This window comes from Paramisgurnus dabryanus, chromosome 21, assembly GCF_030506205.2.
Source record: "Paramisgurnus dabryanus chromosome 21, PD_genome_1.1, whole genome shotgun sequence".
NCBI classification, from domain to species: Eukaryota; Metazoa; Chordata; class Actinopteri; order Cypriniformes; family Cobitidae; genus Paramisgurnus; species Paramisgurnus dabryanus.
The window spans coordinates 10,494,435-10,513,625 of NC_133357.1; the positions used below are offsets into that span (position 1 = coordinate 10,494,435).

The 19,191-nt window shown below is 37.9% G+C and overlaps 1 protein-coding gene across 6 annotated transcripts; it reads left to right on the forward strand.

Annotated features, from left to right (window-relative positions):
* The first annotated feature begins 279 nt into the window (after positions 1 to 279).
* myt1a (myelin transcription factor 1a) lies at positions 280 to 18,546 on the forward strand. Of its 6 annotated transcripts, none has more exons than XM_065285510.2 (23): positions 280 to 409; positions 4,767 to 4,858; positions 5,619 to 5,673; positions 5,773 to 5,803; positions 5,902 to 5,964; positions 6,055 to 6,290; positions 6,502 to 7,428; positions 7,557 to 7,691; positions 7,785 to 7,875; positions 8,024 to 8,143; positions 9,709 to 9,923; positions 11,106 to 11,314; positions 11,434 to 11,658; positions 11,754 to 11,908; positions 12,249 to 12,311; positions 12,805 to 12,873; positions 13,582 to 13,644; positions 14,612 to 14,695; positions 14,814 to 15,035; positions 15,268 to 15,359; positions 16,765 to 16,868; positions 16,963 to 17,106; positions 17,244 to 18,546. In XM_065285510.2, the coding sequence occupies exons 1-23, from the start codon at positions 385 to 387 to the stop codon at positions 17,385 to 17,387; spliced, it is 3,564 nt and encodes a 1,187-aa protein (XP_065141582.1). In that variant the 5' UTR covers positions 280 to 384; the 3' UTR covers positions 17,388 to 18,546. The 6 variants fall into 6 exon arrangements, with proteins under 6 accessions (XP_065141582.1, XP_065141583.1, XP_065141585.1 ...); XM_065285511.2 differs by having other exon boundaries at positions 7,560 to 7,691; XM_065285512.2 differs by having other exon boundaries at positions 281 to 409; positions 9,709 to 9,863.
* Positions 18,547 to 19,191: the final 645 nt, after the last annotated feature.

The window sequence follows — 19,191 nt, forward strand, 5'->3', positions numbered from 1 at the left end:
AATGTATATTTTAGAGGAAATGCAAAAACGCATTTTAAAGTGGTTAAATATTTTAGATATAATATAAACTAACTTTCAATTTGAAGTTTTGCAGTTGTTTTAAAAGAAATGGACTTCGTCATGAGTCTTGACACATGACTGTAGGCGCACAAGACAAGCTTTTGTTTTCATTTTCAGAGGTCATTGTTTGGGGACACTGCTAGGGAGACGCGTCCTGATTGGCTCCTTGCGGGAAACAAAAAGAACCCGGCGGCATCTGATTGGAGGACGCACAGAAAGCAAAATAAGACCGCCCACCACTGTAAGTTTTCTTTAAAGTAACTTTCTCTGTAATGAAGTTGAGTAGAGTTTTGCGGTGACAAAGGAGAAGAAATCACCGCAAAGATGAAGCTGTGTAAAAGTTTTCTCGGTAAGTCCTCGATTTGTCTTTACTTCTGAACTAGTTTCTTTTCCTCGTGTCATGCTACGATCAGAGGTGGTGCGCGTGGTTTTGATAATGTGTTTATGCTAAAACTTCTCTGATTGTTACTTAGAATAATTTAAATAATAAATCTAATTTATAAAAAGCAGAGATGATAAATTTGGCATTTGTTGACTGATTATTTCTTAGAGAATTTAAACTTACCTTGGCTGGCAGGCACATGTTGTTTTCGTGCGTTGTTTTACTTTCATTTTAAGATTTGATATAATAGCTAGTCGACAGGAGAGATGTTGCGTTAAAACACTTACACATTCTGTTTTGACGAACGTGTACCCAAGTACTAGTTTTTGTAGGCTTTAAACTTGCTAAACTGAATCCCTACCCCGACTGTTTTGGAACAAAGAAAACTTTTGTCTCCCAGATGGAGTTGTGCTTTAAACTCTTAGGCTGTCGGACTTCTGGCATATTAAAACTTTTGTATTAGGGAGGGACACTGTCGGATCAGTCCATCTGGCTATGGGGGGGATTCCGTGGTGTTGTGCTCAGCTGGCGTCCTATGTAATATTTATACACAATGTCTGGCCGGTGGGAACAGACTGTGGCTTTAATTGTATGCTGGGTCATCCATCTGTATGAAACTTTAGGACGAGGGCTAAGCAAAGTTCCAGCTGGTAACCGAAGAACTTGGGTCTCATTAAATATGCAAAACTCTCAAAAGGCTTTTGCCAGCTTCATAAACGATCCGAAACTTTTTTGAGTTAAGAGCCCCACCCCCCGCCACCCCTTCCAAGTTTTTTAGCAGGTCTAAGTTTTTTAAATGTAGAATAACTGCATATTCTAGTTTTTACTCACTGGTCTGGTTATATGAGTTAAGAATATATATAACGTTATTCATATTTATATTTTGCTGACAAATTTTACAACATCATATTGTTTTGAACTGTCTACCGAGACGGATCCAATTAATGTGATCACATTTCACAGAACTAGGTCACGTTGTTAGGCTTGTGAAAAATTATAAAGTAGTTCACGCTTTTGAAGCAAAAATATGTTTCATTACGCAAGAAAAAATAGACCCAGTCGGACACTTCATGCGTGAAATGTATTCATGATTAATATTATCGTGTATCAGCCAACAATAGTCAGATGAATATCTTATCTTATGTAAAGGCAAAACTAGTTTTAATGGTGAAATTAAACTGCTTGCTTTTTGGTTGTGTAACTTAGGCTATTTAAATGGAGGCTATTCGGCTCCTGTAGTTCATATAGAGCATTGCGTAAGCAACGTAAATTACATAGGTTCATTTCCAGAATTACACTTACTGATAAAGTGTTTAGCTAAAATGCTGCATATTGCGTAAAAAAAAGCGTAAATGTATATTCGGAGGATCCATTGTAACACGATTCTGTGGGCGCTGAAAACAGCGCTCTGTCACGGATGGTGCTGTTGTCCATGGTACTGAAACAGCGCTGTCTTGGGTGCTGAACTTTCAGCAGGACTCATGAAAGCACGAAATGCTCCCAGATTTTAGAGAATTTTGTTTTATTTTATAAAAAGCTAAATTAACAAAAACTAACACGCTACATTTTTTCTACTTTCGATAAAAAGTCAATATAGTTAGCTGCTGACGTGTGAGTCAAATGACTTTCCCTTAATGTCAAAATCTACTGTGTGTGTGTGTGTGTGTGTATGTGTTTTAATATCGGGTGGGTGGGGGTCAATAGGGACCCTCTCTCCATCTTGTGTTGTACATGATTTACTATGATGATGATGTCACAGCGCAGGGTAGAGGAGGGGTGGACAATGGGCCTGTGAGCGAAAGGTAAGTCAATATCGTTTTCGCCGACAAAGCGCACGGAGAAATAATTTTTGTAACATTTCTGGCAACATTACTCGCCGATTAAAGGATATACGTGCCTTTCTTACAACATGAAGAGGTTTGGGGCTGATCCGGTGCGAAATATTAGAGGTTTTTAACGACTGAATGGGGAGGTGCACAACACCGAAGTTAACAGACAGAGCCTACAAAGAGCAAGAGGCCGATCGTAAATTGCTGAAAAACACCGTTAATGGAAAGCGTTTGCATATGGTATTTATATCTTGTTTTGCTGTTTTGAAAGCTGATGTTAAATGTATGTCAAATTCAATGTTCATAAAGGGATTCTAGTTTTTTATATCCGTTACTCTTGAAGCCAAATGGACGCCGGGCTTGTAATCTCTTAAAGAAGCAGTGTCATTTCATCGTGTTTACATTTCGCAACATTTCATCTTCTGTAATAATTGTTTTGATCACAATCGTAATGTGTAAAAACGCTTTTACAAAATGTTTTGGTAATTGTACTGCCTTTTATGTGGCGGATTTATCTTCAAGAAGCATATAAACTTAATAGGGCCTCTATTTCATCTCTATAACAAATATGTCCGTTTTTTAGTTTTCAGATGTAAATAAATAATTTTACGTTTAGCGTGCTTGTTTATAAACGCATTTGAAATACGGTTAAAGTTTGAAAGCAAATATATCGAAAGTTTGTTCATAGTAAGTCAAAGCCTATCTTTAAATTCATTGTATTTTGTGGCAGTGAATACAATAGTAGTTATTAGAAACCTTTCAGCAACGGACAAGCAGCATATGTTTTGTTTAGTTTTAATGGTCTTGTATCGCGTGCGTTATTTTGGAGAAACAAAACAATGCGAGCGAGCCATCTGTTTACTTCAGACCAGGCCTACATAATAATACACAATTACCTATAAGATGATCGCAATTTGTTTCGTTTTGAATTCAAATTGATGTCGATATATTTACTGATGCATGTTTTAGGACCTCTGTAGGTTTAAATTGCTTTAAACACTTCCGTTATACTACAAACCATGCTACCGACGTTATATTATAGAGTTTTACGTGTAAATTTCGTGAAATTTAAATAAAATACGTTTAAGAAATACAGTCAGGTGGAGGCCACCGGTCCTGTAGACGTATTTATTTCGTGTACTACGTATTTTTTCACAGTCGAGAAGAGTTTCACAGACGAGTATTTTTACTTTAACAGTGTACAGTCTTGAAAGGCGGAGGGTTTGGCTTATCGTGTAAGGCGTGGTGAAGAGGTTATGCGCACTTGCGCAGCATCCTAGTGATTTTTTTAAAAGGCAAGAGCCTAGCGGGACAAAAGAAACTCAACTCATGTTACCTCAAACATTTTACTTAAACGTAAATGCATTTATCCCTTATGAATCACTCCGCAGGCCCAATTCATAGATGCATGGGTATAAATGGAAAAATAAGCTCTAACTGGTTTTCCCCCAAATCGACTCCACACTAAATAGACTTCAATAATGTGGGAACACATGTGCTGATAAGAATACATACTTTGAATTCACTGTGAGTCGCTTTGGATAACCGTCTGCCAAATGCGTAAATGTAGGCTAATGTAATGTAGATGCGGAACACCGAGTTAAAATAAAGTGTTTGTGATGCGTATTGCTCACTCAGTCACGTCCGCAAGTGCTGAAATTGTTGCGGTTCTCTTGGGAATTCCCTGTGTGTGTGATTGTGCGTGCGCGTGCGTGCGTGCATTGTAGCTGAGCACCAGGTGCAAAATAAAACGTAATCAGACTACACGTAATGACGACCTTAAATAAACAGCTGGGTCGCGGCTGGGTGTATAATCAACACCAGGCCCATGAAGGCACGCGGCCTACTGTTGAAAGCCCATTTAGTGTCCAAAGTGTATGTGACTTCAGGGGGCTGTTGGGGAACGCTTGCTTCCAAATTAGGGATGTTCATCTTTGTCACCCCATTGAAAATTATGTTAACAATAATAATAAACGATGTCACACTTGTGTGTGACTCTGCATTACAAGTGGAGATTTGTTTGCTTTTTCGCAGGGTCCCAACTGCTCCACAAGCATCAGTTTGTGTGTTTGCTTGATGTTTCGCTCACTGCATATTTAAATCAAACTTATGTAATTTAAAAATTAAGAAGGGGGGGGGGCAGGACTCTCCAACATGAAAAAAATGATGTAGCTAGTATTTGTAAACTGTAGTAGGCCTAAAATTCCTACTACATGATGTTTTTGAACCTTACTGTAGTATACTATAAAATAATTACTGTATTTTAATATAGAATACTACAGTAACCTATACTACAGTTTACTAACTAGCCTACTATACTTCATGTGGGCTCCTCTGGGTCATAGTGTTAGTACACAATTCACACAATGAACAACTCTGAAAAACCTTCATAGGAATCTTCCAACAATTTTGTTATGCACTTTGCAGTTTCTCTTATGTAAACATAAACAATATGGCTAAAATTCTTGTGTCTCTTTAAATTTTTCTCTCATTAGAGAATGAGTTTAGGGGGCAGCTGCTGAACCAGAGGTGGACACGAGGGGACAGAATCAGCAGCTGGGAGAACAGGAGGATTAAGAAAATAAAAGTAAGACATTTTATGTGTGTGTGTGTGTGTGTGTGTGTGTGTGTGTGCATATACATTTATTCTAGAGATGCACCAATACAAAATTTCTGTGCTGATTCCTTGATTACTTGAATGACATCTACAGAAAGTGATAGATACCGATAGTTTTGCTTTTAACTCATTGTTTAAAGTATTATGTTGTGAAACTCTAGAAGTGGAGATCATACAAACTCATCATGCCATTCTTAAATTTAGGGGAAAATATAATGTGCCCTGATCATCAGCCGTTTTTAAACAAAAGCTGATGTCTTATAGTGGAAATAATTGCTATGACAAAACAAACAGGCTCCAAATACAGTACCTCCACTGTTCATTTCTCTGCCTATTGTCAGTTTCAAATTTCTTTTTTCTCTATTTCCGTGTCTTTCTTTCTCATTCTCCCTTGTCTTGTATTTCACTTCCCCATCACAACCAATTGGATGTGCATCATTCATTTACACTTTCAAAGCATATAATGGGATTCAGGGCTACTCATGTGTCTAAATTCAGACCTTTTCAGATCTGGGGATAAAATCACAGGCTGTATATGGATTGAGTTTAAATCAATATCTAAATCAATATCTAGTTTAAATCAATAAGACAATTTGAAAAGGAAATGAACAGTGAAATTATACTCTTTTGATATAGGTAGTTTATAGTATAGCCTAAACATAATAATATATAAAATCCATGATAAATATATTGTGCCTAATAAAGGTCTGATCATGTGTATGTGTTCCAGATGAGCCAAGACGCAGATGAGAAGCGCACAAGAACTCGCTCAAAAGGCATCAGAGGTGAGAACTACCTAAAATGCATATATTGCGGCTGACACTTTAATTGTCTTTACTATTTTAATGACTGACATGGCTGTTTTATCTCCATCCATAAATTAGTTCCTCTTGAGCTCGTCGGACAAGAATACAGGTGAGATCATGAGCTGTTATGCTGTACTCCTTATATTTATTAAGACTACTAAACTTTCATCTTTCTAAACATATCTAATTAGCATCTTTGTTTAACAGCTGCCCTACGCCAGGATGTGACGGCTTAGGACATGTCAGTGGAAAATACGCACGGCACAGAAGGTTTGTAGTAAGATTTGTCTGTCATAAGAGCTGGGACTAAAGCCAGGAATGGAAAAACTGGACCTAATCTTTCAACTCTATACCTTCTAGTGCATTGGGTTGTCCATTAGCTAAGAAAAGAAAACTTCAGGAGGCAGAGGAAAATCAACCACCCTCCAAAAAGAAGCCCAACCCTCTTAAGCTGGCCATGGATGATGGGTTCAATGCAGACAGTGACACAAACAGTGAAACGGAAACAAAAGATGAAGGGGCGGAGTCTGAAGAGGACATTGTTGATAAAGAGGTTGACGCGAAGGAAGACACATCGACATCTGAAGCACTGACAGGTGGGTTCATGGCTACTAAACTATTAGATATGATGAGAGGTATTAGTCATTAGGATTTGAAAAGATCAGAAGCCCCATTAACTTCCAAAATATATATTTTCCTACTATGGAAATCACGGGCTTCTGATTTGATTCCTAGACATTTATACAGGCTTGTAACAACATATGAGTGAGTAAATGATGACAGAATCATTTGTCATTGTTTCCTTAGTTGTAGTAGATCCAGACGAGAAAAAGTCACCTGTTAGAGATGCTTCAAGTCCAGAACCAGAGACTGAAAGTGAGAAAATGCCGGAAAATGCTGAGGATGCACCCATCCAACAAATCACCATGGACAGCGATCCTGAAGAGGGTCTTCAGGTTGCCACTGATATTCAGGCTCGGGAAGAAGAGGTAGAGGAGGAAGCAGAAGAAATTACAGAAGAGGAAAGAGTGACCCAACAACTGAAAGAGACAGATGAGCCTGTGCAAACAGTAGAAGAGGAAGACGAAGATGAAGAGGAGGAGGGAGAAGAGGAAACGCAATGTTCCAGCCAGAAGAACAACTTAGACCACCAATACTATAGTGGAGACTTTGGCAAAGTCCAGACCAAAGAGACCGAGGAGACAGAGAAGGACAGCGAAGATGATGACGTAGAAGGTGATGAAGAGGAGGAACAGGCTCCTTCTAACTCCTTAACTGCCCCGGTCACCACTTTAGCTCAGGAATTAGAACCGCACGTGATTACACACAGCATCCCAAACCACCCTCTTGGTGAAGACGATGAGGAGGAGGATGACGACGAAGACGACGGTTCAGATAAAGACTCGCCCACTGTGGTTATCGAGCTGGGCTCGGATGGAGAAGAAGAGGAAGAAGAAGAAGAGGAGGAAGATGATGGAGAAGAGGAAGAGATAGATGAAGATGACGACTTAGATAGCATGTCACAGAGGTCAGACGTTACGGATGACTCAGAGACATACGACATGACACGGGGTAACCTGGGACTGCTGGAACAGGCCATTGCACTGAAAGCCGAGCAGATAGGGCGCAGCTCCGATGAGAGCCTCTCTCCTGGGCAACAATTGTACCACAGTCCAGAGGATAGGTCGGGTAAAATCATGGACGTCACAGGTCGCAGAGGATACTACAGCAAAGGTGAACAGAAATGTTGATGCATTTAAACTTACAGTGAAATGTCCAGAATAGTAGTGTACCATCATGCATGTGTTCAAGACAAGTCAACCTAATGTGCTTTATGTCTCCCATCTCACTCTTGGACATAGAAGGATCTAGATCAGATAAGAAGGAAATCAAGTGCCCCACTCCAGGGTGTGATGGGACAGGTCATGTGACTGGACTGTACCCACACCACCGCAGCCTTTCCGGGTGCCCACACAAAGATCGAATCCCTCCAGAGAGTAAGCATTTCTTGCATGAATACTATATGCTTTGTGTAACATTTATACTTATATTCGTATTTATACTTATTTTCGTCTCTGTTTTGGTCCCAGTCTTGGCAATGCATGAGAACGTTTTGAAGTGTCCAACACCTGGATGCACAGGTCAGGGACATGTCAACAGCAATCGTAACACACATCGCAGGTACTGCCCCTATTTTACACTTCTATTCTATTCTATTCTATTCTATTCTATTCTATTCTATTCTATTCTATTCTATTCTATTCTATTCTATTCTATTCTATTCTAATAACCATAATGTTTTGTTTCGTACATTTTCTCACTCTTTTAGTCTATCTGGCTGCCCGATTGCTGCCGCAGGAAAACACAAGACCTATGAAAAGCAGCCACAGTCTCAGACCTCTATCAGCGATCCATCCACTGGAAGTTCAAACTCAGACAGAGTCCTCAGGTATGTCTTTAGCTGGTTCCTTAAAGGGACAGTTTACACCCAAAAAAATTATGTCATAATTTACCCACCCTCATGTTGTTCTAAACCTATATGAGTTTCTTTATTCGGTTGAAGACAAAAGAAGATCTTTTGATCATAGATGGTAAGCACACAGTTAACGGTATCCATTGACTACTATGGAAGTCAACTGTGTGCTTACCATCTTTATATCAAAATATACACTCACCTAAAGGATTATTAGGAACACCTGTTCAATTTCTCATTAATGCAATTATTTAATCAACCAATCACATGCCAGTTGCTTCAGTGCATTTAGGGGTGTGGTCCTGGTCAAGACAATCTCCTGAACTCCAAACTGAATGTCAGAATGGGAAAGAAAGGTGATTTAAGCAAATTTTGAGCGTGGCATGGTTGTTGGTGCCAGACAGCCCGGTCTGAGTATTTCACAATCTGCTCAGTAACTGGGATTTTCACGCACAACCATTTCTAGGGTTTACAAAGAATGGTGTGATAAAGGGAAAAACATCCAGTGTGCGGCAGTCCTGTGGGAAAATGCCTTGTTGATGCTAAAGGTCAGAGGAGAATGAGCCGACTGATTCAAGCTGATAGAAGAGCAACTTTGACTGAAATAACCACTCGTTGAAATCCGAGGTATGCAGCAAAGCATTTGTGAAGCCACAACACGCACAACCTTGAGGCCAAAGGGCTACAACAACAGAAGACCCCACCGGGTACCACTCATCTCCACTACAAATAGGAAAAAGAGGCTAGAATTTGCACTAGCTCACCAAAATTGGACAGTTGAAGGCTGAAAAAATGTTGCCTGGTCTGATGAGTCTCGATTTCTGTTGAGACATTCAGATGGTAGAGTCAGAATTTGGCGTAAACAGAATAAGATCATGGATCCAACATGCCTTGTTACCACTATGCAGGCTGGTGGTGGTGGTGTAATGGTGTGGGGGATGTTTTCTTAGCTCAATTTAGGCCCCTTAGTGCCAATTGGGCATCGTTTAAATGCCATGGCCTACCTGAGCATTGTTTCTGACCATGTCCATCCCTTTATGACCACCATGTACCCATCCTCTGATGGCTACTTCCAGCATGTCACAAAGCTTGAATCATTTCAAATAGGTTTCTTGAACATGACAATGAGTTCACTGTTCTAAAATGGCCCCCACAGTCACCAGATCTCAACCCAATAGACCATCTTTGGGATGTGGTGGATGTGCATCACACAAATCTCTTTGAACTGCAAGATGCTATCCTATCAATAAAGGATAGCAATATAGGTGATTCAATGAAGGCAGTTCTGAAGGCGAAAGGGGGTCAAACAAAGTATTAGTATGGTGTTCCTAATAATCCTTTAGGTGAGTGTATATATTTTTTGCGTTAAACAGAAGAAAAAACCCATACAGGTTAGGTAACATGTGGTTGAGTAAATAATTACAGAATTTGTATTTTTGGGTGAACTATCACTTTAATACTCTAAGAAATAGTTTTAAGAAGACTATCTTTTAAGTAATCTTTAGAGTGATCTTCACAGTCTTACTTCTTTTTTTCTGCAGGCCAATGTGTTTTGTAAAACAGCTGGAGATCCCTCAGTATGGCAGCTACAGGCCCAATGCAATGCCAGCCACCCCTCGGGCTAACCTGGCCAAGGAGCTGGAGAAGTATTCCAAGGTGTCTTTCGACTATGCAAGCTTCGATGTGCAGGTGTTTGGTAAGCGCATGCTTGCCCCCAAATTGCCCACCAGCGAAACCTCACCTAAAGCCTTCAAATGTAAGGATTCTGTCCTTATGTACTGTATAAAAAGCACATACGTGACTCTGGACCACAAAACCACAGTCATTAGTAGCATGGGTATATTTTTAGCAATAGCCAACAATACATTAGGTGTTTCTCAATGTCAAGGATACTTTCTTGGCAGGACTGGTCCTTACAAGTCACTTACTTCAGAGGCTAGGCGAGGCTCCTCTTTAGCATTCGAAGAACACGTAAATGGAACAGGCTAGCAAGTGCACGTCATTGCATAATTACGTCAGTGAAAAGGTGAGCTTTTGGTGCTGCGTGCATAGGATTGTGGGTGATTTGAAAGTGCGAAGAGCGCAAAGGATACACATATGGTTCCTTTCCTGTATATGGGATATTTCTCGAAAGAAGGACTCAGTCCTTGGTTGAAATTCCGAGGATCCTCGACATTGGAACAGTCCTTCGATGGATGTCGATGACGTAGCATCCTCGAAATTCTGGCTTCCGAGGATCCTTCCTTGACATTGAGAAACACTTATTGTATGGGTCAAAAATAATTTATGCAAAAAATCATTAGGATATTAAGTAAAGATCATGTTCCATTAACATATTTTGTAAATTTCCTACCATAAATATCAAAAATGTATTTATTATTAGTAATATGTATTGCTAATGACTTAATTTGGACAAATTTAAATCAGATTTCCTCAATATTAAGATTTTCTGCACCTTCAGACTTCAGATTTTCAAATAGTTGTAACCAAAGGGGCAAGCCAAATAATTTCCTGTATCCTAATGCTATGTACACACCAAACGCGTTTCTTAGTCTAGATTACTCGCAGGATTAAACTTCGTGTCATGCAAATTTTTTGCTCGAGTTGAATATTTTAACTTGGGCAAAGACACGTTTGAGGTGAATGGTGCATGTTTTTGCGGCAAACGCGCCGCCCATATCGCGTCATTCGCATTGCCCCACACGAGGACGCGTCTGATCGCGTATTTGCATTGACTTTGTATGTAATCTACTCATGCAAATTGTTGAACTCACCTCTGGTGTGAACCCACAGTAACAAACCCTACATCAATGGAAAGCCTTTATGACTGATTTTGTGGATCACATATACTAATCACATGCATATGGATTTTAAATGGTGTGGTTTTCCTAAGCAAGCAACTTATCAAATAATTTTCTTATTTCATTCCTATTAACAGCTAAACCATTCCCCAAAGCCCCATCCCCGAGCCACAGCCTGTCCGGAGGCTACACCAAAAGCAGCTCCTCTTCCACCTCCAGCGGGTACGACTATACCCACGACGCTGAAGCCGCTCACATGGCTGCCACTGCCATTCTCAACCTGTCCACCCGCTGCTGGGAGAGGCCAGAAAACCTCAGCACCAGACAGCCAGATCAAAACAGCAAGGTGTGTACCCGTCCTTGTGTACCTATCAGTCATTGAGTCTAGCTTTTTTCACGTGACAGGTCTACAAAGCAGAAATTATTATTTTTATATCGCTTACAAATCGTCCTGTTTCAATCCAGGACATGGAGATTGAAGTTGATGAGAACGGCACCTTAGACCTCAGCATGAAGAAACCCAAAATGGAAGGAGTGACGTCCCCAGACCCTTCCTCATCCTCATCATCATCTTCTCAACACCATGGTGTCACCTCGCCCCACTCAAGCCACACCTACAAACAAGAAGAGTGGGAGGGGCCTCTGGACTACACCAAGTCGAACCGACAAAAAGAGGAGGAGCCAGAAGAGGTAAATACCATTTATTTTATAACAGCAAGTGTGGTGAGATACATCTATAATTGGGCCGTCACAGTCCTTACTTTTCGATGCGCTAATGTTCTCAGATTGAGTACACCACACACTCGTATGCCTCCTCTGATGGAGAAGATGATGATGGCACTCAGGAAAGCCTGGATGATAGGAAGTACCCTGGTGAGGTCACCACCTCCAGTTTCAAAGTCAAGTTCCAGCCTAAGGACTGCAAGAAGGAGGTTTTGCTGTGAGTGTCCAGCAGCAAATTACTACCACAGAAATTTAAACTCTTTTCCCGCCAGCGTTTTAAAAAAAAGTTGCCAGATAGCGCCAGCATTCTTGATGATTTTTACAAAACTTTAATGCCTTCCAGAAAATGTTCTTTTTTAAATATATCAACTCACAATATATAAAATAAAGAACAGACCCTCTGCTTTCAAACAAACAAACAAAAAAACTTTCATCCTACCATATCACCTCTCAAATATGGGTAGGTTAAGGTGGATAATAGCGGCAGCATTGCGGATTGCCGGAAAAACTAGAATAATTTAACCCGGAATGTAACATCATCCTCTTTCTCTTTTTAGATGTCCCACCCCAGGTTGTGATGGCAGTGGACATATAACCGGGAACTATGCATCTCACCGCAGGTATGGCGAATGTTACAAGATATTCTTTTTGTTTTCTTCTGTTTTCTTTTTCCTTTATTATATGTTTTCATCCCTTTTTCAACTCTACTTCAGTTCCTTTCACTTGGCGACTTTAACAGTCCTATTTTTTAAGCCATACAGCCTTGTATACTTTATCCATACCTTTAACTAACATTTACCCAAATATCTTCTTAGTTAGTTCATCCATGACCCTAACTAGCAGTTCCCCAAATACCTAATTAGTTGACTAACCAACCTAGCTAACTACCTATCTAACTAACCAAGCAACTATTAATTCATTATTAATTTTATCTCATTATTTTTTTCCTGAGTTACATCTTTAAAAGCTGATGAAATGTAAATGTACTGCTTAAACTTCACCAAACATTAATGTATACCTAGCTACAATATGTGGTGGTAATTCCTTATTCAATCTTATATCCTCTTTCAATCTTCTACCCTTTCTACCTGCTGCTTTTCTACCGCTCTTCAGTCTCTCTGGTTGTCCCCTTGCTGATAAAAGTCTTCGGACCCTCATGGCTGCCCACACTGCTGAACTCAAGTACGTCTATTTTTCCTCTAATGAGCCCTCAACTTTACCGATTACTGCTTTAACTTGACTCTATACTGAATATCTGCTTATTGAGTACTGTCTTTACTGTCTCTTTTGCTGGTCACTCTTATGATCTTTGATCCAGTAATCACTTTCACAAGGGACTGTGTAACAGATATGCACCAAACTACACTGAAAAAAAATTATTCATTCAATTTACTCATTTTTTTAAGGTAAGTGGTTGCAATTTATTGAAGCTACATTTAAACAATTTTTTGGGGTATTTTTTTTTAAATGTAGCTTAAATAAATTGATTGCAACCACTTACCATAAAAATTGAGTAAATTGAATGAATCATTTTTTTTGTGTAGCTGAAAATCAGCAAACAGTGAACTCATAAATGTTAACTGTTTATTTTGATCTACACTGGATGTATTAAAAACAAACACCCTAAATGCATTGTCCCAGAATACACACATCTCTGTTTTAATGGGAACAACACATTTTGTGTTATTTGTATTTTATTTTAACACAAAATTAACACATAATGTGTTGAATAGCATTACACAAAATATGTAGAAAAATGAACACATCCTTTCTTAGAGTGTACAGTACAGTTTGATGATAATAATAGCAGGGTATTTTTCCACGCTAGTACTGTATCTCTCGCTCACTTTTTTCTGTATGTCCCTCTATCTATTTTCTCTCAACCTTCAGATGTCCTACGCCAGGTTGTGATGGATCAGGCCACATTACTGGAAACTATGCTTCCCATAGAAGGTACAGTTTTAAAATCTTACATCACATTTACCCTTCACATCTATTTGGGGAGAGATTACATATTTTTGATATTCAGTTTTATAGTAGATACATTTATTTACGTATATTTTATGCATTTGGCAGACACTTTTATCCAAAGCAACTTGCTTTGCCAATTGAGCTACAGGAACACTGAATAGATAATCATCCTTATAACAAAATTTATTTAAGAAGTATGTTAGAGAATACTCTTAGGTTTATTTTTCTTACCCACTGGCATATCATTTTATATGTTTTACATAAGGGTCAATGTAGTGGTTTCTGGTTTTATTTCATTTAGAAAAAATATTTGGGGGATAATTGCAAAAATGTCAATGTGGTGTAACTGGTCTGTGTCAATTGGTGTAACTAGTATTTTTTAAATGAAAATATATAAAAAAATGTGGAATAAAATAAAATCATGTAGTTTAGTGTAATATGATTTTTTTTCTTACATTTTTCATTTTGACATCATTTGTCAAAGAGTTTTTAGAAAACAGAGCTGTTTTCAGCATATGTCAGGAAAAATATTACAAAAACACATTAAAATTTACATTTAGAAATAACTAATAAAATCATATTTTAATATTTTTTTATGATTACGCTTACATGCCATCAAGGTAGATAAAATATTTAATATTTCTCATTCTTTGGCGCAGTTTCCGGTTACACCACTTGACATTTTTCAGGTCCATTCAGTCTTACCTTTCATAAAAATGGTGCAAATGCAATTTTTTATTGCATAAAATTAATATAAATACAATATGTGCATTGAAATAAACCTGATGCATGCTTTTAAACAAGTTTTTAAAAAGATTTTTTAATTTATATATATATTTAAGCGCAGATTAAGTTTTTTCACTGTGAATCTTCTCACCTATTAAATGTCTAACGTCAAATGTAGTATTTCATAAAGCTCCGTCATTAACTTTATATATTCTCTTACCAGTCTGTCTGGATGCCCACGTGCCAAGAAGGGAGGAGTTAAAACCACTCCAACTAAGGATGACAAAGATGAATCTGAGCTTCTCAGGTAAATTTTTGAGAATGTATACTCGTATTGTCAAAAGAAACCATTGTGCTATTTTTACGAACATCCCACATTTAGTTTGCCAAAACTAACAGCCAGTTTATCATTTACCTCCGTGCAGGTGCCCAGTGCCAGGTTGTGACAGTCTGGGGCATATCAGTGGGAAATACGCCACCCACCGCAGTGCTTATGGGTGCCCACTGGCAGCACGCCGACAGAAAGAGGGCATGTTAAATGGCACACCATTTTCCTGGAAAGCCTTCAAGGCTGAGGGCCCAACCTGCCCCACGCCAGGATGTGATGGATCAGGGCATGCCAATGGCAGTTTCCTCACTCATCGCAGGTACAGTCTGGTGATAGTATAGTAATATCTATAAGAGAGGACACGATTTTTATTTAGGACAGAGCAAAACAATCGTATTTACATTCTGACTTGCAAATTACTTTAATCAAGAAACTGAACTGCAAGAGTTGAGTTTTGTAGGAAATACTGTGCAAATGTCTCTGTTTTGTAATATAGACTTATTAAAGGATGATGTAAGCTCACAATAACAAGTTTTTTAATCTGTTCTCAGTCTATCAGGGTGCCCCAGAGCTTCAGCTAACAAAAAGAGAGCACGCTTTCCAGGAGATGACTACATCAGCAAGAAATTCAGGGCAAGTGACGGTGAGTTCAAATATAAATAGTTACAGGGATAATTCACCCAAAAATGAAAATTCTGTCATTATTTTCTCACTCTCATTTTGTTACAAACCTGTATAAATTTCTATGTTTTGATGAACACAAAGGAAGATATTTTTAAGAATGTTTAAAACCAAAACGATCATGAGCCCCATTGACTTCTATAATAGGAAAAAATGTAAATGTTTGGTTCCAAAACGCAGTAAAAATCTGTTTTCTAAGATGAAAACCACTATTTTTTGTTACAAACTTTCACATAGTATCTTTAGGTTATAATAAAATTAAAAATTAAATTCATGATTTGATTTTCAAATATTTATTATAAAAACTATATATTTTTTCCCACAAAATGCAATAAATCCATGACAATTTTTTTTTCAAAATGCTATAAATCTATTGAATCAATATATAAATGTGCATTCAGCTTTGCCATGTTATATTCATTTAGTTAATTCTAAAAAAAATTAATAGCATTAATAAAAGCACTTTCTTTGTCATATTAAGAACGCTGTCATTGCTGCTGTCATCCTTGGGACATCGTCGCTGAACTTTTTTTTTCCGCAAGCGATCAGCTGTAAAATGTTATGGTCCTGCTCGATTTTCGTTGACTTGTTGACGTAAAATAGTGGAACGTTTTTCATAAGATCCCCTGGAGTCAATGTGTTAGCATGACAGAAGCTTGATGCTGTCGGGAGAACAAGCAACAGCCGGCATTTTTTCTTCACCTGAGTGCCTCTCGCGTAAATTATTCGATTTTGATGGCTTACGTTTCTTCCCCGCCACAGAAAACTACCACAGGTTTATCAATGCCATCAAAGTATTATTTCGTATTTGTTTGTTTGTTGATCACGAAGTACAAAGTAGATGAGGAAAACTAGGATTCTGTGTGTATTCAAAGCGCCAGCATTATTGTTTACAATGCGTGGAATAGTGCGCTGTGATTTGTTGAGTGGATTTTTTGCATTCTGCCGATAAGGAGGACAGGCGTTTATCGCGTTTAGGGAAAAAAAGGGAGAAAATATGACAGAATAACACAGCGGATATCCGATTTTGCTTAAAATGAAGAATTTACTTTTTAATACTGACCAGATACAATACTGATTTTGGCGGTGACTAATAAAAAAATGGCATTTATCGCTAGTTTGGAACCAAACTCTTTAAATAATACTATGGAAGTGAACGGGGGTTTGGTTTGAAACATTTCTCAAAATATCTTCCTTTGTGGTCATCAAAACAAAGAAATTCATACAGGTTTGCAACAATATGAAAGTGAGTAAATGATGACAGAATTTTTATTTATGGGTGAACTATCCCTTTAAGTTTACTTTATTCGCTAATATGTCTATTCTGTTCTTTTATTAATGTGGGTTTTGTTTTTGTATCCCGTCAGTTCTCGATAACGATGAGGACATCAAACAGATGAACAAAGAGATCAATGAGTTGAATGAATCAAACTGTGAGATGGAGACAGACATGGCTAACCTTCACACACAGGTCTGCCTTTACCAAGTTTTTAAATAAATGCCACGAGCAATCAAGATACATGCAGTTCAGTTTATGATAACTAAATATTTTGATCTCTCTATAGATCTCATCCATGGAGAAGAATCTGAAGAGCATGGAGGAGGAAAACAAGCTCATTGAGGAGAAGAATGAGGCTATGTTCGTGGAGCTGTCAGGCCTGAGCCAGGCTCTCATCCGCAGTCTTGCCAACATCCGTCTACCACAGATGGTCAGTCTACTGCATCTCATTATGTTGTAACAACTGTGGCCTACACAAATAATTGAATCACCAAACTTATTTATACCAGTTTAGTCGTTTCTACCATACCGTTCTCCTAACAAACTGTATTTTATTGCTTACTACAGCAAGAGCCAATCACCGAACAGAATTTCGACACCTATGTGGACACACTCACCCACATGTTCACCGATAAAGAGTGCTATCAGAACCCGGAGAACCGAGCCCTGCTTGAGTCAATCAACCAGGCCGTCAAAGGCATCGAGGTGTGAAACACAATGGGGTTGCAGAAACAGTCCAACAACATTAAAATAGCATCGGAGGACATTCAGGTCTCCTACTAAAGCGAAGAAGGCCTGTGAAACTCAGATGAAAGGACCAAATTCCAATTCCAAATTATGCTGCTTAGCAATTTTGATGAGATACAATCCTTTGCCTCTTAAACCAAGCTGGCTCATCTTCTTTTGAGGGTATTTTTTGGAGTAAAGCATTTGTTACTGTTTTATAAAGCAACTCTCACTGACACTGATTTGCCTTTCCTACTACTCTCAGTGCTTTGGAGGCTGCTGTGAACAATAAGTCGAGAGATTGTCGTACGTCTGTTGGGGCGTTGAGTCTACGTATGTGTGTGCACCAGAGTGTTTTTATGTGTAATGTCCGAAGGTGAATCCATGATTAATGGCCTCCCTATAAAAATATGATTAGTATGCAGCACTGATACATTTAAAACCTGTATGATAATGTCGTCTCATATTTGGTGTAAATGTGCTCTTGTTCCATTCAGTAATATTTATCGTATTTGAGAACATAGATTGCACTTCCATGAATAGTTTGTAGTTCCATCGTCATGTGATTATTGTAATTTATTATGATTATTATTATTACCGCTATTTAACTTGGGTCCTTGAAGTGTATACATTTAATTTATTATTTATTCATGTTAAGGTTTATTTTGTTTATTTATTAATTAATCAGTGTCTATTTATGGACTTAATTTATTTCACGAAACAAGATTCTATACACAGCGTTTAAACAGTTATTAAGAGGAGAAACATTGCCCTTCTGTGCTGTGAAAGAGGCAATATTTTAAGAATATGAACAGCAAATTGTTTTATAAACCTTACTATTTATTTTAAAGGCAGAGATTTATAATCTCATTTTTTAAGTGCAAATATTTTCTACCTAACGATTTTTATATTGTTTTTTAATATTCTGCTTTATTTAATGAGTTCTGTTTTCCATAAAAGTATTTTGACACCCTCCAGAGTGAAGTGGGTTGAACAGATATGATGTATTTATTGTTATTTATTTAGTATTTAAGAACAAATTGAATGGAGATCCTGTTGCATATTTATTTTGTAAATGTCTCTGTGTTAGTGGTGGCTGCATATGGATAGTCTTTGCCCATATTGTTGATAAAATAAATGGGAATTCTATCACCTACAACAGAGTGTGTTTTAGATTTTGTGACGTAATTGTGTAAAAACATATTTTTATTTAACACTGGTCCCTATGACTAGAAATATTTATCAAACCAGAGATCATAGATTTCTTATTCCTTCAGAAGGATACTTGGCTGACCCCTACTGGATACAAAGCGACTCACATTCGACGGCTCAACGTTTACAATAACATTTTAAATATATATATATTTGTATGTATTTGACTAGATATCTAGCCCAGTACTTTTAATATTGACAAAATCTTGTTAATATTTGACCCCAATACAAATTGAATACTTTCAGTGTGCATACACTTTCCTTTAAAACATTTAAAATGATTTCTAGTTTATATTGTAATATTAAATATTAATAATATTATATAACGGTGTTCATGTAGCTCATTTGGTAGGACATTGATAAATTATACAACAGTTGTTCAAATTAAATCGATAAACAAGATTTAAAAAATGATTGACAGTATTAAACTAAAATTATCATATTTAAATAAACTTTTATACAGTGACAAAACAAAACAATACAGTATTTTAATATCAGTGTGTATAAATATAAGGGATACCCATGTGCTCGTCGTGGCCCAAATTCCAGTTCGTCTGCGTGACGTCAGAGAGAGTCA